Source organism: Orbicella franksi, chromosome 13 (assembly GCF_964199315.1).
Source record: "Orbicella franksi chromosome 13, jaOrbFran1.1, whole genome shotgun sequence".
Lineage (NCBI taxonomy): Eukaryota > Metazoa > Cnidaria > Anthozoa > Scleractinia > Merulinidae > Orbicella > Orbicella franksi.
The window spans coordinates 10,193,535-10,212,765 of record NC_138157.1 but is presented as its reverse complement, the minus strand read 5'-3'; the positions used below and the strand labels follow the sequence as shown (position 1 = coordinate 10,212,765).

Here is a 19,231-nt window from a genome sequence, read left to right as displayed (position 1 = left end):
ATTTACTGAAGGCCGTCTTGCTGCGTTTCTAAAATCCTGTTAATACATTCCGAAGACAACAAGTCCCTCATTGTTTCACATGAAAGACTTCAAGTAACATATCGTATTTCACTATGCATCAATGCAGTATCTGACTCGTCTCCAGTCGTCTTTTGAGAGGTCTGAGTAAGCGACATCCGAGGAAGTCTGGATGAAACACCTCAGGGCAAGGAGTGAAAATCATGGGTAGGAAGGAAGAGACTATTTCCTTCCCCTCACCCCTCGGGCTCGCGCTTGCAACTCCCTCATTTGTATTCAATGACTCTTTGAGAGGACTGGGGACGAGTCAGGAGCGGGATAGCTTGCGCGAGCTTATCTTCCCTCGCGCTATTTTCTGATTACCTGATTAGCCCTGACTAAAACATCATTTAGTACTACGAACTAGGGAACAAAATATTTGGAACTTCACTTATTTTGACAAATCAAGGAGCAACCCTTACTTTAAAATCAACTAAGCAACTCTAATGATCTAATTAATGATGACGCTCTCTCTTACCTTAATTACGAACTTTACGTCATAATAGAGAACAGCGCGCGTTATAAACTTAGTTTCAGAAAAGCTTGGTTTTTACGATGTAGTCTCTATGTCGGGATAGTTTTATGCGGCCTAAAAGACGATTGCCTCAGAAAGCTCGTTTAAAAAGACAAGCCATGGAGGATAGTTTTGTCTTTTCGGACGAGAAATACTCAAAAGATGTCTTAAAGAGATTAAGCGGGCTCCAAAAACAAGGCATCATGTGTGATGTAACGATTAAGATTGACGACCAGGAGTTTCACGCCCACAGGAATATACTTTCTGCCAGCTCGGACTACTTTTTCGCAATGTTCAACGGAAACATGAAAGAGCGAAACCAGCGCGAGATTACAATCACTGGCGTCGACAAAGACAGCATGAAAGTGATCATGGGTTTTATTTACACGGGCGAGATCATATTGGACTGGAATAACGTCGAACCGATTCTACAAGGTGCCAATCTGATGCTCGTGCAGTCTGTAAAAGACGCGTGCTCCCGTTTTCTTGAAAGCCGACTAAACGTCAAGAACTGCCTCGGCATTCAGAGCCTCGCGGAGACTTACGCGTGTCAAAAATTGTGGACGGTAACGAACAATTTCATCTTTCAAAATTTTCCCCACGTTGCCGAGAATGAAGAATTCCTGAATTTGGACGAGAAACAAATCCAGGTTTTGTTACAAAGTGATGAAATTTCAGTGGAAAACGAGGAAAAGGTCTACGAAGCGCTGGTTGGTTGGATCAACTACGATCGCGAAAACAGACGGGAGTTCTTTCCCGTTTTAATGGAGGATGTTCGTCTTCCACTTGTTTCGCCGTATTACCTAGTTGATGTAGTTGAAAATGAGGAACTCTTTAACTCCTCTCCAAGGTGCAAGGAACTCCTGCAAGAGGCGCAACATTATCACTTGTTACCAGATCGACGTCAGCTATTGGACAGCACGAGAACGAGGCCGCGAAATTATGAACGTTTTCACGAGATTCTCGTCGCAATGGGCGGCAATGGAGACTACCATAATCAAAGCACTGGTAAGAAAGATTGTCTCTCATACAACTCACGCGCGACAAAACAATTCAGATTTGCAGATGGTAAATGAAGCATTGTTACTCCAGTAAATTGCGTTCTTCATATTGATTGATTAAATACCGCAACGCTTGAATTTAATTCTCTCCTTCCAAGAGAGTCTCCAATCGATAAACGTCCCCGTTGTTCAAGGAAACGTTTTCCAATAAGTAGCCCTATTATAATTATCAAAATGCACCTCTTGTGACTTTAACGCTCAGATACCAAGTTAGTTAAGTTTAGTTTAATTTGAGAGCAGTTTGTGTTTTCTATGTTTGATAGTTTGGTTAGAGAGAAAAATATGAAAACCCTCACGAATAAATGTTCTTTTCTTCAATAAGCACTTCCCGTAGACTGCTTCTAAAATGTCATTACGTAGAACCAAATTCGGATGTTTTGTTTCTGTTCTGCATTGTGCCAGGACCTCACTGAGTACATATGGGTTCTTGCAAATTCACCCGGTGAAATGAATGCAAGATTGAATATTAAACAAGATTTAAATCACTGCAAAAATAAATGGGGGAAGCTTAGATAAAACTATGGAATGAAATTACAACAAATAAATGTGGTCAGAGATGGTGGCCTTAAATTTTCTGGAAGAGTCTATCGACAAGTAATCAAATGGAAGACTGTTCCAGTCAATAATAGTTCTTGTCTAAATAATATTGTCTGGAGTAGAAAGGACTGCATGTGCATACAGTGAAATGTATTTTCCGCTTCTTCGTCTTTCAGTCTATGGCTTCAATGTAGTAACTCAGCTGTGGTCAGACTTGCCACGGTTTACAAAGGATCGTGGGTATCATGGGATCGCAAGCTTTGGCGGGCAACTTTACGTCACAGGAGGGTACTGCAATATCAATTCTGAGACACTCGACATAGGTAACAAAAAATGCTCTGTGAAAACTGACAAACATGGCAAACCATTATTTGTCCACAGTAGAAGTTTGAAGAAAATCTATCGAGTAGAACATTTTCGCGCGAACGCCCTGAAGGGAGAAGAAATTTCTAGTTTTAAATTTTTAAAATGACTTGAATATCAGAAGTCTTTGAACGGACAAGCGATTATAAGTCAAGGATAACACACCGTTAAATAAATTCGCGATCAGATCACGGAAAGTTTCGGTCAGTAATTTTCTAATTCACCACAGATTTTCAGTTTTTTCCAGTTTATATTTTTAGTTATTTCAAGTAGCGTTTAAAGTTTAAATTATATCCTCTTCAATAAAAAACGTTGCGTTGCTCGTTATTTCATTTGTTTTAGAAGTTTAAATTATTTTCTCTTGAATAAAAAAAAGTGATGTGTTAATATGTTTTTTTCTCAGCCCAGCGTTATGATGTGCGGCAGAAGGAATGGCATAACATGCCCAACATGCTGACACGGAGAAGCAAACATGGATCTGTTGAGGTAGACGGTCATGTCTACATAGTCGGCGGCTATGACGGACAGAGCACGCTGAATTCCCTGGAATGCTACGGCTTTCAGTCCGCCAGGTAATTCAACAGTAAGCTTGCCATACCATCCCCATGGAAATTCAATTATTTCTAGCCTGCCTCCGGTCGCTGTTGATGTAGAGGCGCCGCCTCATGGTTAGTGCGCTCCCCCTGGCTGGGGACACTGTCAGTTGTTTTCTTGGGCAAGTTAACTCTCACAGTGCCTCTCACCACCCAGTTGTACAAATGGATACCGGCGAATTTAATGCTGGGGTACCCTTGCGATAGACTAGCGTTACATCCATACTCCTAGTCGCTTAATGCTACAGCATCCGGGATATAAGCTCTTGCGTTATGGGCCACTTGGTTCGTATGCAGACTTTACCCTTTACCGCCCGGTCGTTGTTGAAAGCCCCCCATGACAATTTGCTGAAAAGAAAGTTTCACATATCGGGGGATTTTTATTGTTCCTATGTCATGGAGTTAAAAAACATCGAAACATGTATTTTAAAGTCCGGCCTATTATCGTAAAGATGCCTACCCTTGCTGATTTACCAAAAAGGATCTGTGCCATTCGGTACCCAAGACTACAAATTTGTCAAAATCATTGTGTTTAAAGATCCTAAGAATTACGCCATATTTTTTTTACGAATCCTTAAGATGGCGTACGAAAGCTCCAATGCCAACCAGAAGAAGGTGCATCTGTGCAGTGGCTCATGGGAAGTCCATTTACGTCATTGGTGGCCATGATGGATCAAGTATTTTGAACACCGTGGAGTGCTATGATACTGCAAGGTAATAAGAAATGTTCAGAGGGTTTTTACTACAAGTGTTGGAAGACTAACGCTACCTAAATAACCGCATTTGGCCAATCAAAGCCAACGCAGATAGGCAATGAGCCAATCAGAGCTCACAACAAATTCAATAACTTGCACCAAGCGGGGGAAAATTAACGCGCGTTACTCAAATCACGCTCTGATTAGTTAAACACCTTTCAAGGCATTTTTAGCCATTCACAAAGCAGAGTTTAAAGAGCCCCGCTAAAATGTAAGATGTAAGATCAAAGTGTACTTGCCGGTCATGGTAAACAAGGAACTACATTGCGAGAACATTCTTGACCATGTTTTTTGGGCGTTTAAACGAATTGAAGATTAAACAAAAAAAAATAAGTGTTTCCAGTTACTCCCTCGTTGGCCGGACCAGGAACATTTCAGGGCACAAATTAAAATGCTGCAATCACGAAATGTAAAGCGAACGATGCGAATTGAACGATGCGCGATCCAAAACAAGGGAACTGAGCGTAGTAGTTTTTGAGGGAAAAGTTTAAACTTTTAGTTGCTTCTTTTCGGAAGGAAGCTTTGCATCCGCAAGAAACCTTGCGCAGTTGCGTGCAGCTGGAAAACCAGAAAACACTTAAGTAAACACTGAAATTCGTTCAATTTTCAAAACTGTGTTTTGGCGTTTCATTTTTTCATTACATTTACTTTAAACTCAACAGGGACACTTGGAATTCAACTGAGGTCCAACCCATGCGCGACAGACGGTCGTTCCCAAGTGCAGTTGTTACAGACGACGAAATGTACGTCCTGGGTGGCTACGATGGAAACGACACGCTCAGATCTGTGGAGTGTTACAGCTTTACCACACTCGAGTGGACCCAGGTCCCTCCCATGGGCACGCCCAGGTCCAACGCTGGCGCATGCGTATTCAATAGCAAAATCTACCTCGTCGGGGGATGGGACGGGATCAGTTTGAATTCTGTGGAGTGCTTTGACGTGGGTACTCGCGTATGGCAGCGCATGCCTTCCCTTCCACGTCCGACAACTGGTGTACGGTGCTGTTTTTTATCCTTCCAGTCTACGAACGAACAAAAGCCCAAGAGCAGGGGCAGTCGCGGCCATATGTGCATTATATGCTGATGGGTGTGGCACTGTATCTTACTCTCAAAGTTATCATGAACTAAACCGTTCTTTTAAGCTGTGGTATTTACTACACGCGTTCGTTCGTAGACTGAAGAATTGTCTGTCTTTTCTCGTAAACAAAGTTAAGTTAGCGTTTTGTCCTCGTTAAGCTGGCAACAACAGACACAATCGAATTGTTATCGCTACAAGGAAACCTGGACAGCTCTTGCATTTTTAACACTGTGTTTATTGTGATTGTGGCGAACAATAAGGTACAAACAGAAATCTGTTCAAACTTCAACTAATAAAAGGAATACTCACTTACTTTTTAATTTTATCGAGATATTTTGCTATAAACTCTCCTTTTTTTTCTTATAACACTAGGTGCACCCTAACTCTTTGTACTCTGGGCGGCAAGGACCTCAGGGTGTAGTCTCCCTACATAGATCTTTGTAGAGTCTTCCCCCCTCAACCCAATCCTCTCCCTTATGAATACGATAGTAAAGCTAGAAGCGCAAACAAGATAGAAAAGACGAGTTTCCTTGCCTAGCCAACCAAAAACGTTTCTCGGCGTCACTAGCAATTCCAATTGAAAAGGTTACGAAAGTTTCTTCCGAGTTTCGTCGTGAGTTAACTCGAAAATTTACAATTTAGTTTAGTCTAATCCAGTTCGAGAAAATCATTCATGTTGGAACCATCCGGGAAATCACGACACTGTGACTGTGGACAGCCCTCACCAACGGTTTTATTTAATAATAATGAAGCGTCCTCTGTGTTCACTGTGCTGGCGCTGTTGGCCTGGGCGCCACCTTGAGAATTACTAGCCTTATTTTCACTCGTGAAGGTTTCAACTTGTTCTCTCGCCCTGCTGCTATCATTTTCAGTTGTCTGGGGTTTATCTTCAGAGCTCGAAGCGCAATCGATTTTGTGTTCATTGCTAGCTTCCAGTCCTTCAGTTCCGTTATTAGAGAGTTCCTTTTCCGAGGTCTCCTCTTTGCAATCTGTTGATGTAGGCGCCCTGTTTGGATTACATGAAGCTATACATGCCTTGGATTCTTTTGGACGAGACTGGCTCGTTCCTGAAAGAGAAGCAGCTTTGGGTCCTGCTGGTACGTTTTTCGCTCGCACACGAGAACCCTCCACAGTAAGGGGCTTTTCTCTGGTGAATCTCTTGTCATTGTCACTTAGTAGAGCAGGTCTGGATTTTGATGGGGCCTTTTTAATAACCCCGTAAGAGTTTGAAGCAGATGAAGTTTGTGCGGTAGAATTCTCTTGAGTTGATATAGACCTGGTTTTCTTGTTAGATGTTGCTGGTTGAAATTTACCCGCAGCTTGACAAGAACTTCGAGTGGAAGGTTCATTTGACTTTGATGATAATACCTTTCCACGCCCCGGTGCGGAAGAAGCCGGAGCAGACAATCTTGAACTTCCTGGAGTTCCGGTCCCCCAAGTTGTCAGAGGTCTTTTTTCAGAAGCACCCTTTGATGCCGACGGCATTTTCCCACGACCCAGCATCGCGCTTCCTTGGGTAGACAAGGGCCGCGCCGAAGTGGGCCGCTTATTCGTTGGCGGAGGACCAGTCCTCCCTTGGAAGCCCCTGGTCGAGGAAGGCCTTTCATGTTGAGAGCTTCTGTTTAGCTGTCCATCAACTGTAGCATTTCCTCTTCCGAGTCCTCTTGAGCGAGATTCGGTTTCAGCACGTTGCAAAGTGCTTCTTGTTGGAGGTCTGCGAGAAGTCTTCACGACAGAATCAAAAAACAAAGATAAAACAAGATGACAAATTAATTTAGGTTAAAATATAAACTATACTTCTACACATCGAAAATGTTGAAATGAATGCCACAAAAATAGACCCAAGTAAGAATAAAACCAACCCCAGTGGCGTCAAGTCGTGTAATAAACTAATTTGAACGAGAAGAATAAACACGTGACAAGTCGACAAACGCGAGAAAAGCTACCAAAGCCAGATCACGTGTGCTTTGGTTTTTGCACCTGATTGGCTAACAAGACAATATCTTCATTTTGATCGGTTGGAGACCTTTATACTTCAACGAGTTTTACAAACCATTCAAAAAGACTCCGCAAACTTTCGCCAATCCTATTTACAGTATTCAAATCATCACTCACTACGTCTTTTTTTTTACTTTTAATAAAGCTCACCTGCGCTGAAGGTGGTGCACTCCTCTGTCTTGTGTTGCTACGATCCCCTGAATTCCCGAAACCACTAAACACGGCGCCTATCAGATTAAAACAAAATTTCTCCAGTAACCTGAATCAGTTAAACTGTGAACGAGCAGTTATTAGCAACAACTGATAAACTTTCAGATAGAATTGCTTGTAAGCCTTTGGGAGGATTAAGTCAGCGTCGGGCCAAGTGGTCCATACAGCCGGAGCTTACCCCGATTTTAAGCGACTAGAAGTATTTGTACTCCCCCCTGGATGGGATGCTAGTCCATCGCAAGGTTACCCCCATTATTAAATTCGCCGCCTCGGTGGAGAGAGGCACTGTGAGAGTAAAGCCGGTGTCTTGTCCAAGAACACAACGCGATGACCTCGGCCAGGGCTTGAACCCGGACCGCTCGATTGAGTGTTAGAACGGCAAGCATTTACCATATATTCCAAATTTAAAATCAAAAGGTTGTTTTGGGAGGTTTCTTTGAGATGGTATTTTGCCTCTGTAATTCAAATAACTTTCACTACGGACCTTCCGTGAGTAAGTTTACCGTTGCATCCCTGGTGAATTTCTTAAGATGCATCAATTTTTAAAGTTACAAAGATATCAAAATCCCAGACAAGCATGTTTTGATATTACCTTCCTTTATTTCTCGCTGTGTAACATACTTTAGTCTTTTCCATCCCTCTGATCGAGTAACCTTAAAAAGGTTTGATCTTGCGAACTTGACACAGTCATTGTGTAAATGGACCACAAGATCAACAACTTCCTGGGAGAGATTAATCAAACAAACCTGTCCAACACTAGGCGAATACAATGAGCTGCATTGTAGCAAACAGCTTCACTTCAACTGGAAAGAGAAATTTGCACCAGAAACTCAACTTTGGAAACTTTTGTTCTGTCAAACGCTTTTGCTAAGAGACAAAATCGTACAGAAAAGGTTCATTTTGCAATAAACAGTTGGTAACTTTTGTTCTGTCAAACGTTTTTGCTAAGAGACGAATTCGTACAAAAAATGTTCATTTTGGGGGAGATCTTTGGCAACTTAAGTTCTGTCAAACGTTTTTGCTAAGAGACGAATTCGCACAGAAGATGTTCATTTTGCAATAAATCTTATAAGTTTTTTCACCGAGTTTATCCTGGACAAAACTAGCGACTAAATAAACAGTAAAAATCATTTGGCGCGAAAATGTGCTCGGATATTTGTCTTCGGACATTATCTGTTCCGAGAAGCGAACAGTTTTCCGAGAGCAAGGACAAATATCCGAGCATATTTTCGTACCAAATGTGTTTATAATCCTTGAAATATTTTTTGTAACTCGCGCCGTTTTGAAAACTGGGGAATATCTCTCTCGGATATTCCCAGTTTTAGCTGGTGCATTTAGCCACGTGACGCGTTTAGACCAATCTTGCGCGAGCGAAATTATTTGATGGTTTATAATTGGCCGTATGAGAATAATTCAGATGTCACTAGGTATACACTGGGCCGCTGAGAAAGTGTTCTTACCTCCGGATAGCACTCTTCACCCTCCTCTTGGGTCTTCAGTTTAATGATCCTTTTTAACATGAGAATGGCCCTGAGCTGGTCACAACAGTTTTCAATCGTCAAGTTCCCCTTCACTGCAGCAAGAATTTTCTCCAGAACAGGCACCGACCAGCCTACCCCCTGAACCGCAGGAAAAAACAAAAAAAAAACAAAATAAACTGAGTGCCTTACACTGACAATATACCTCCTGAAATAGGTCAACATTACGCCAGCTTTAAGAGCTCGTCCGAAATTGCTTAGCCCAACAGACCCACACGGTACTAAAGCTAGAAATACCAGGGCAAATATGGTTCAGTACTAAGAATATGAAAAATGAAAATTCCTTCATCGCTGATTTTGCTAATGATAGCTGAAATGGTGGGTATGACAAAGATATTATACGAAATGAAAGACAGTTTGCAGTCGGAAGTCGGAAGTCGCTCGGTCGGTCGGCCGGTCGGTCGGTCGGTCGGTCGGTCAGTCACAGGGCTCGAAAATAGTGCCGTCCGGCTGTCCGAGACAACTAGAAGATTCTCCTTCCGGGCAAGTACCTTTTCATTCTCACCTGCCTAATGGGCAAGGGATCAGATAACTCGTCTGCCAACTAAATCATTAAAAAAGTAAAAGTAACTTGTTCCAAGGGCAAGCTGGAATTCACCTTTTTTTCCGAGCCCTGCAGTCAGCCTGTTGGTTTGTCAGTCATAAGCAGATAATACCTGTGACATTTATTACCTTGAGGATCTCATGAAAACTCCTTTCATCTATCATGGAGAAAAAATTGTTGCTGACAAACAATAGACAGGATTCCTGGACTGCGGAGACCGCCACGTGAACAGGCTCAGTCCACTTGACCAGCGGTGTACATGAGGACAGCTTGTCACAGTGATTTAAGACTTCTATAGCTGACGATATGACCTGCCATAAGATAATCATAACTAGTTCATACATAATAGCTGCTTTAACAGCACCATAGGCACGCGAAGCGTGCAAAGCCGTATTACAGCAACGTAACAAGCTGCATGCATCAACCCCTCTGCTGACAATGCCTGGCTATAATTCTTGGTAAAATTAATAATTGAATTTGATACAAGCTAGGAGGGCTAGGACTCTGCTTTCTGTGATATGAAATAACTATGGAAACAGCTTAGACTACGAGTAGTCCCTCTTCTGCTTAGTCCGTCGTGCGTGATGCGAAAGAACACAGTAAGAAAAAAACTGCCGCGCGAAATTCTGGGGGCGAAAAGCACAGGAAATGAGGAAAGACCCTCCTTCTCGCCCGCAGGATGCCGACCGGCAATTTTTTTCTTTCGGTTTTCTTTTGCATCACGCACAACGGATTAGAGCAAAAAAGGGACTACTTGTAGTCAAAAATTCATTGCAAGTACTAAGCAATTATTTGAAAAATACAAATTTTCCCACCACGGGTATGCATCATACAACAAATTAATCACTTACAAAACTACCCTGAATTTCTGCCAGGACTTCTTCCTGAAGCTTCTTTGGAAGAGTGGCAAATCCCTTGTTACCCAGAACACGATCAAAGTGTTTTGCTATCCATCTGCAAAAGTATGTTTCGTGTAAAAGTCAAAAGAAGGTGGTGGCGCTACTGATGAATAAAACACTATCAAGTGGATAAGTCTTAAGCGTAACAAAATCAGCTACATGTAAGCTTACCAGTACATAGTGATCATCCTCAGTAATCTATAGATAGCATTATCCGTCTTTTGATCAACCGAACCAGCTCAGCAGACATTAGAGTGTTTTGTTACATATGAATGATACAGCAACCTACTTGATACAGGATTTCCTAAGGTCAGCAAGACCAAACAGCTCAGAAACTTCTAAACATTCAGGAACACCGGCTAAACATTCAGCACAGGGCTGGAAAATAAAAACAGCAACTGGAATGGTAAACTTAACAAAAAGCTTAATTAACAAATTCAATTTGGAAAACATTAAGCTTGTCTCTGGAATAGATGTCTTGCAATGTGAATGTCTTGTATCTACTAATGTAAGTCAAACTGTGCCACATGAATTCACATCACTGGCCTTTATCTGGCGACCAGTGGAGAAGTTTGTGTGTAGATAGTACATTGTGTAATGTTCAGAGATATAATGTACTTACAGAATGAATAGAGAATTGCAGCTAACATCATGGCATGTTTTGTAAAACGTTTCATTTTCACTTTTAACTTTCACACTGAGTGCTTATTTTCACATTTATTTAACATGTCACCTTATGAAACATGTGGCACTTGTCAATTTTTAAAGTGCAGATGATGATCTCTCTCAGTCCTTCAAGGCCATACATGTCCACAAGTGGTAATGTGTCACTACAAATTAAAAGAATAAAATTTATAAATCCGTAAGTATACATTTGCCTAGTTCCTCTATGGCTTTCTACCAGGTCTTCAAAGGTCAATTGATTTTAGTGGCATATCCGAGATTAATAGCCCGGAATACACCTTTCATCTTCAGGACCAGGTGACCCGAAAACGATTGACTGAGGCGAAATATTGAGGCAAAGCAATAACATCATAACCCAATGATTCAGATTCATGACGTGAGTAACATTAACTTCCCTTCATAGGATAAATTCAGTTTCATTGGCAACATTACAAACAGCTGATTCATGCTTTTACATGTAGCTGCGCATCATCAAGTTATGATGCACTTACAAACTTCCAGCGTGCATCATAACTCAACGTTAAATGTACAGTAAAGCAGGAATCAAATGAATATTGTTAACTGTCAGTGATACTAAAATAATCACTAGATTTGCAAACTAGAAAAGTTATAGAACATAATGACTGTCTAATATCATATGCCTGTAAAATTGCAGCAACTTCTCAGAGATACTGTAGACACTATTTGTAAATGGTTGCCAATAATAAATTTTATAGGTATTAAAATTAGCCTGACTAACGTTTTTGAGTTGATGATTCAAAAACAGTTTTTACTCTCAAAAATTAGTAGTTACCGGTATTAGTGAGGCTAATTTAAATGCATACAAAAGAATTTTAAATTGGCAGCCATTTATGAATAGGTCTATAAGTCTTTTTTACAGTGTATATGACATGAAAAATAATTTCTGCTTATTTGAAAGGCCTTTCAAAATACAGAAGAATGGCATTTTGCTGTTTGAAATATTGTTTTTCGTTTTAGAGATATTGACGTTTTTCTATTATGCAAATTAGATCAGTGATGACATCATATTGTTTGTATATTGTGATGCACATTTGTGGTGCCAAGTTTCAAGAACACTGCTTCAATATTTCCAGATATATCATTTATTCAGTATTTTCCACTTTTTAGTTGCAAACAATATGATGTCATCACTGATCTAATTTGCATAATAGAAAAATGTCAATATCTCTAAAATGAAAAAAGAGATTTCAAAAAGAAAAACGCCATTCTTCTGTATTTTGAAAGGCCTTTCAAATAAGCAGAAATTATTTTTTGTGTCATATACACTTTAAAAGATCCACTGGAAAAGCAGTTTTCATTATTCTTTTTTTACTTACCAAATGAGTGAGGAATCACTCTTCACCTGAGTTATTCCTCCATACAAATACTTCAAAATGGTCATGAATCCATTATAATTGACCCTTTAATAAACAGATGATTGAAGCAGTTAGCAAGGATGTAGTAACCTATCCATTCACCACACTGTTTTTTTTGTTATACCCCCTTACTTCCAGCCTCCAGCCACATCTCTCAAAGGCTTTGAGACAAAAGGAACCCCAGGAAGTTAATAGGGTAAGAGCATCCTTCTAATCCTTAGCTGACACAATCTCTGCTGATTGTTTGGACAGGGTGGGGGTTTGCTAGGGATGAGTGGTTACACAAGATCCTACTAGGAACAGGTTATACAGAATTAACCATTTAAAAGCAATGGTCTGGTCGCACTACACATTTCTGCATGTGTAAACTGTGGAGTGGCAGCTACAAAAAACTGCGTTGTCCTAGTTAGGACTCATAAGCATGGCATAAAAAAGGCCCATCAGGCCGGAGCTTATCTCGGTTTCTGCAGCATGAAGTGACTACGAATATTTCTACTCCCCCCTGAATGGGATGCTAGTCCTTAACAGGGTTACCCCCAGCATTATGTTTGCTGGTACCCATTTATACACCTGGGTGGAGAGAGGCACTGTCTTGCCCAAGAACACATCACAATGTCCCTGGCCAGTGCTCAAACCCAGACCGCTCGATCTGGAGATGAATGCACTAATCATGACGCCACCGCTCTTCCCACATAAGCATGGCATGGCCACATGTACAAGGCAGGTTCAAGGATCTGTAAGGAGGTCTTTACACCTCCAGGACTATGTCATGTAGTCCGGCATTGAATTATTCTGATTGGCTGATCAGCTATCTTAACCATGTCATAATTTGGTAATTAGAATTGACTCACCCAATTAGAGGTATCTCATCAGTTTTCCCCTCAATCCAGTCACCATACAGCATGGCTGAGAAGTAATTGGATCGTGCGCACAGAATGGCTCTGGAATTTATAACATCAAAGTCAGCAAACTATTAATAATAAGCCTTGTATTAGTCAAAAGAAAATCAACAGCGATTAGCAAACATTTACTTATGGGCTTTAACTTTGCCACCATTGACCAAAAATATGACATCATATCCAATCCCACTGGCAAATAACCGGAGTAAATCTTGACCAAGTTTGCAGCAGCAACTCTAAGAATTCAACAACAACAAAAAAATACTTAAACAGTATTTGGTATTTGAATTTGTATTAGTTGTCTGAAAAAGCAAAAATTCAGTTACGCGGGGAATTTTAATGGAAAAACATTGGCTATATCTACGAGTTATTGACAAAGTGTGAGGTCAAGATGGCTGGATATTGGCCAAGTTCTTTTTTTTTGGCATGTTTATGGACCGAGATGGAGTGGAGGCCCATAAACTCGCAAAAAAAGAACGAGGCCAATATCCAGCCATCTTGACTGAACAAGCTTGGTCAATAAGGGATTTATTATATGGTTTTCGGGGAAATGTTTTGTCGGACACGGCAGGCAGACCCTAGCGGGTAAGATAGCTCCATTTTGCCCGCTTGGGTAGCCAATCACAGCACAGGATTTGATTCACCTTGCCCGCTCACAGAACTAGCCATATAATGACTTAATTTCAGACATTTTTGTAAACCACAACTAAAACAAAATCTAATTACATGTAAAACATTTTCTACTCCAGGGTTAGAGCAAAAGCACTTGTTAAGGTGCCAATGAACAAATTTTTGTTTAATATTCTAGTGAGAACAGTTATGTAACAATTTGAAAAATATAATGTGAAATGTTAGCCAACAAAAGGGTACATTATTTTTAAAATGAAACTCACTGTTGGTTTTCTGATGGGTATAATTAAGCTTCTTCAGTTGAGAAGTAACCAACTCCACCAGTAGCAGGCTCAATGTATTTCAAACACAACAGAATAGTTTTGATCTTGGGGGACATTCATGCCCTAGCCATGGAATTTTAAGGACAAATTGTCCTAGGGGAAGAATGTTGCAAGTTCGCAAGTTCACACGCTGGCTCAAACCCTGCTTAACTCCAGACCTCACCTCTAATTCATTCTCTGATGGCTTGTCAGCTGCTCCTTGATCCACTGTTAGATCAAAATCTGAAGTAAAGTGATTTGACTGAAAGCTTAAAAATTGATCATGATTGTACATAAAGGGACTCAATGACAAAAAGAAATTAAAAACTTCAGCCCTCTCGCCTGATTTTGACAATACAGTGCACACTTGTGTATGAAATTACAAACTACTCTATCAATAACACTGTCATATTAGATAAATTTACAGGGCAGCACAAGTAGTAACATTCATTTTGTGCGGTTAGTTTTAATTAACTACACCCAGCAGATCAAGCTCTGATTTCACCTGTTAATGCTACTCAACAGTAACTAGTATTATAATAATAGTATTAATACATAATTATATGGCTTAAGTTTGTAGCCCAAATATATAATGCACACTTTGATCAGCTAATTTTAGGGCACTAAAGTCTATTCTCCTGTAATGCTCATGGGCTGATTACGGGCCTGCGAGAACAAAGTAAAAGCTTTATAATAAACAACTTATTAACCTCAAATGTTTGGTCTCTACAGGAAAATCTCAAACCTCAGCTTTGCTGTATTGAGCAAGCGTAAGCAGGTCAACATGACAAAGTCTCAGTTTGAGATTTTCCTGTAAAAACTGAACATTCAAGGTTAATAAGTAGTTGTTGTTTCCTGCCAAATCCTTAATGTGGCTACAGCTACAGATGTAGATTAAGTGAGTCGACAGCAGGGATGCCAACAAAACACTCCATGTGATAAAATGACATCAAACACATGGGACTACTACTAAAATTTTAAATCCAATGGGCAGAAAATGAGTTTGATCATTCTACAACTTCAGTCCATACCAGTCCAGAGAATTGGAATTACCTTGCTTTGGTCTGAAACTGTTTTCAACAATTTTGGCATCAGTGGAAGTCAATTTGTAAGTTACATCCTCCTCTACTCCTTCAGCTTGACAATTAAAAAAACATCTTGAAAGTGGTGTGCATGTATCATATCCCCCTTGAGGACAGACAGACCCAGTTCCTTCTTCAAGAACCCCAGTATGGAGACCATTAACTAAATCAATATTACTCTGATCTGCCTGGTCTTGGGGTTGATGGGTCACATTTTCTTGAGTGGTATTGCTAATGGTAACAACATGAGGGTGACTTGATTCCTGACCAGCAAGTTCTGCGTTATTTGCCACACCATCACATAAACAGCAAGGAGACACACTCTGTGTTTCAAAATCCTCGTCACTATTCTGCTGAGAATCAGTCCTTTCACCATTTCCTAACATATCAATGGTATCCGTGACAGCAATTTTTGAATCATTACTCTTCACATCACCACACTGTGATTGGGTGCATTTAACATCACCTCCACAAGATTCCATTGCATTGAGTGTGGTTGTTGTTGTCCCACAACCATCTACAGCACAACAAGGCTGGATAATATTATCACTTCCATCTACATCTATATCATTCTGAAAGCTTGCATTGTCTGCTTTTAATTCAGTCTCGCAAACAACATGATTGATTTCATCTACCAGACATGAAGTTTTCTGCCTACTCCATGGATGGCTTGACTCATTGTAATCTTTGAAATCATCTTCAGTGTAGGCAGACCTTTCCGAAAACAGCAGAAAATGATTTGTTGATTATTATAATTATAAATTTGGATGGATCTAAAGAACATTTGCTGTATTGTACATTAACAATGTGACAAAAAATACGTCATTTTTAGGATACATGTGCTGACTAAGTTACTCTCAAAATGAAGGTGGACACCTAGAAATAACCTTCTTCTAAAGAAGAAAAACACCAGTGGAAAGAAGAAATAAAAACTTAACAAGGGTGGATACAACTAAGGTTGATTTGGTCTAACTATGAGTGACAAATGTACAAATTTAAACAAAATTATTGCATAACATACCACCTGGACCTCAATTTAAACAAGTTAGGTGACTGTTTCAAATAGCTACGGAACAGGTAATTCTGTTTATTTTGGATAATTATGAGCCCTATACATCAAATTGACATGGTAACAACCTTTGATGGGTCAAGTCACAGCCACATATTATTAAAACAAAGATGAAAATAAACAGCATTTCCGTACAAATTGAGATCAACTTGAAAAAGTCAGGCCGCCATTTTTTAAGTTTGCTCAAAAAAATATCTGTTTCAGTCTTATCCAATTTCTCCCATCCATTCCCTTTATGGGTTTCCTGTATTTCTCTCAAGTTCCCCTACAGTTTTAAGCTGTTAATGTGATATTTCAGATAATTCTGTGACCAGTTTATCATTGCTTAAAATTGCCTGACCCAGCCCCATTAAGGACAGTGTGTAAGAATAAGAAATTTAAGTTCATTTATTTTTTAACTACATTAATAAAACAGTCCTAAGAAAAAACGCATGCTGATTGGTTTAAAATTGTGTTTCTATAACTCGATAGAAACACAGAACTAGCACAAGCTGTTGGCGTAATAACGCACAAGCAAAGAAAATGTACATTTTGATAATCAAAGTAAACAAGTTGTTTTTCTTTTTTTCATCTCTGTGTTTTCTCAAAGATATAGAAAACATGTTCTCCGTGTTTCTATTGAGTTATAGAAATACTTGTGAAAGTTTGGGAGAACTCAAAAAAGCTGTGGAAACAAATTTTCCCTCATGTTTCTATAACTTGATAGAAACACAGTACATGTTTTCTATTTCTTAAGTATTAAGTTTAATTAACCTGATTTACAGGAGGTTTTGATCATGATGGCAATAGTATGGCTTAGCATAAACCAAGACTGCTGAAATTATAAGAAGATATAAGAAATATCTGTACAGTCTCAATCTGAAGTGAAATATTTACAAATTTTAAACCAGCAGAAAAGGGAGCAAGTATAAGATGAATCAGTGTGCAAAGTTGTAAATAGCTCATGTTCTTACTGGTATTTGTAAATATTTTTCTTTATTACTTTACATTAAAGATGATTTCCAGGGTGTTCAGACTGTGCAGTATGGACTGAAAATCAACTTGAAGCAGCAAAATATTTATTAGGTTATATACAGTAATTGAAAATTTTGAATACCTTAGAAATGTCTCAAACTCAGTAGCTTCTAATCCATTTATTTGGATACATGTTTGGACAGAAACAGGTGAGGAATGTCTTGGAAGAAAATGCCAACAAAAATTTGGTGCTCTGGCTCTCAGTAAAACTGTGTGAGCTTGAAATTCTGAATTACATACTGTAAATGATACATCACTGAAGGTGGTGTCTCCATAGAGCCTAAAATTCAAAGCAAGACAAGTTGTCACATTAATATTTACAAAGTCAACTTGTGTTTAAGTCAGATGCAAATACTGATCATCGATTTATACCAGCGTCTTCCTCCCAGACGTCGCTGATCGGTCTGTCAGTTTTAAATAAAGCTTTTATTATTATTATTATTATTATTATTATTATTATTATTATTATTATTATCATTCTTCTTCTTCTTCTTCTTCTTCTTATTATTATTAAAATCCTTCGCCGTGACTTGAATTATTTATATCGGGACAAAGAAAATGGTCTACCTCTGCATCTTCAAAGAATGAGTTTGCACAACGCTCCCTAAAAATTATAAAGGTAAGCTTAGAGGTTTCTTCAAATTCATTCATCAGAAGATTTCCTCCTGTTGGTATATTAAATCTGTTAATTGACAGAGATCATTTCACAACTTACAAACTTACTATGATGCAAGTTGTTGTTTGTACACTTAGTTTTTCATGCACTCTTTTTTCGTAGATAAATCACTCAGTAGGTCAGATTCAATAGAGAGATAGACTGTAAGACCTTTTGGAATACTTCTCAGCAGACAAAGGTAGCAAGCTGTATCTTAAATTGCGTCAATAAAGAATACTTCGCATTTCGATTTGACACTGAAAATCGACAACTTAGTTTGAACATTAAATTTGCATCACCTGGATAAATCCGCTAACAAATCTTGCTTGGACGCTTGACGCAACTTTTCCCTTACATTCTCTTCTCGTTCTTTAAAAGCTTTGCTCTTTAAAAACGATGCAGAGGTCATATTTTTAAATATGGCTTCTTAAAAGAAGCAAAAAATGCATAGCTAATTCAGCGAAATAGCTGAGTGTGCTGTTTTTTGCCAGGCGTTCCTCCTCTTCACCTCGGCCAAGTCTCTCTCGGTCGTGGAACACCTGCTCGCTTCCACGCGTAACGATATATTTTTGTTGCTTTCGCCTGACATTTTAGCTTCTATAATTCTACAGCTTTTGTAGTGTGTAGAGCCGATGTTGAGCCGTGCTTTTGCCCTCGAAAACAAAATTTCTGTGGCACCGTGAGAGGTAAGACTTCGACTAATTTCCGACATGTTGATTGTGTATTGCGATTTCGGCAAATAGAACATTTTAAAAATAGTTAATTGGACATGTATGTAGTTTGTAGATCGAGACTCGAAATGTTGGATGCATAAATTAGTTTTTCGTTTTCTTCGGGAAAATTGTCGATCTAGGCAAACAAAGCGGTAGAAAGCGAAATAATCTTGTTGGATGTATAGCATACACACACATTTGCTCTTGACGCATAGCCAAACTAGAGATCTTTAAAATGTTGCTTACTTAAAATTTGATGTGGAAGAGAGTTAAAAGCTGGGTGCTGCGTTTTGACGCTAGACCGCGGCCAAGCCATCAGTATTGACCACGTCCAAAACCTAGCGAAAATGATTTTTTTTTCTCATGGAAAAACTGATTTGAGCTTGCACTTCTTTGGGTTCTATAAGTAGATCAGTCAATAAACGAAAGTGGCAGAATTCGTGAGATCTCGCGTGCATCGCGTGCAGCACGATCCGGGACCTACCACGTGCGTGACCCCGTGGCAGACGAAAGGTGTGCTTTTTCAAAACTGAAGAGAAAAAGAAATTAGGCTGAGTCCACACTACGCCGGAGGAATTTGTAACAGACTTTTCACTCTGAAAACGCATAAAATGTTTTCCGTCTACGCTACGCCGGAGAAATTTAAAAAACGCAACAATCA

General features: G+C 39.6%; 2 protein-coding genes across 3 annotated transcripts; one reads left to right on the top strand and one right to left on the bottom strand.

Annotated features, from left to right (window-relative positions):
• The first annotated feature begins 690 nt into the window (after positions 1-690).
• On the top strand, positions 691-5,056 carry LOC145465366 (kelch-like protein 18). The gene is made up of 5 exons (XM_081449146.1): positions 691-1,579; positions 2,346-2,492; positions 2,936-3,104; positions 3,705-3,839; positions 4,543-5,056. The coding sequence occupies exons 1-5, from the start codon at positions 691-693 to the stop codon at positions 4,961-4,963; spliced, it is 1,761 nt and encodes a 586-aa protein (XP_081305272.1). The 3' UTR covers positions 4,964-5,056.
• A 119-nt stretch (positions 5,057-5,175) lies between these two features.
• On the bottom strand, positions 5,176-18,345 carry LOC145465365 (uncharacterized). Of its 2 annotated transcripts, XM_081449144.1 has the most exons (15): positions 18,157-18,345; positions 17,285-17,482; positions 15,091-15,833; positions 14,222-14,280; positions 13,238-13,341; positions 13,058-13,147; positions 12,168-12,251; positions 10,880-10,976; positions 10,436-10,524; positions 10,099-10,201; positions 9,376-9,558; positions 8,626-8,784; positions 7,758-7,887; positions 7,106-7,182; positions 5,176-6,682 (listed from the first exon to the last, which is right to left on the bottom strand). In XM_081449144.1, the coding sequence occupies exons 1-15, from the start codon at positions 18,264-18,266 to the stop codon at positions 5,606-5,608; spliced, it is 3,303 nt and encodes a 1,100-aa protein (XP_081305270.1). In that variant the 5' UTR covers positions 18,267-18,345; the 3' UTR covers positions 5,176-5,605. The 2 variants fall into 2 exon arrangements, with proteins under 2 accessions (XP_081305270.1, XP_081305271.1); XM_081449145.1 differs by lacking the exon at positions 7,758-7,887 and having other exon boundaries at positions 6,493-6,682.
• Between the last annotated feature and the right edge of the window lie 886 nt (positions 18,346-19,231).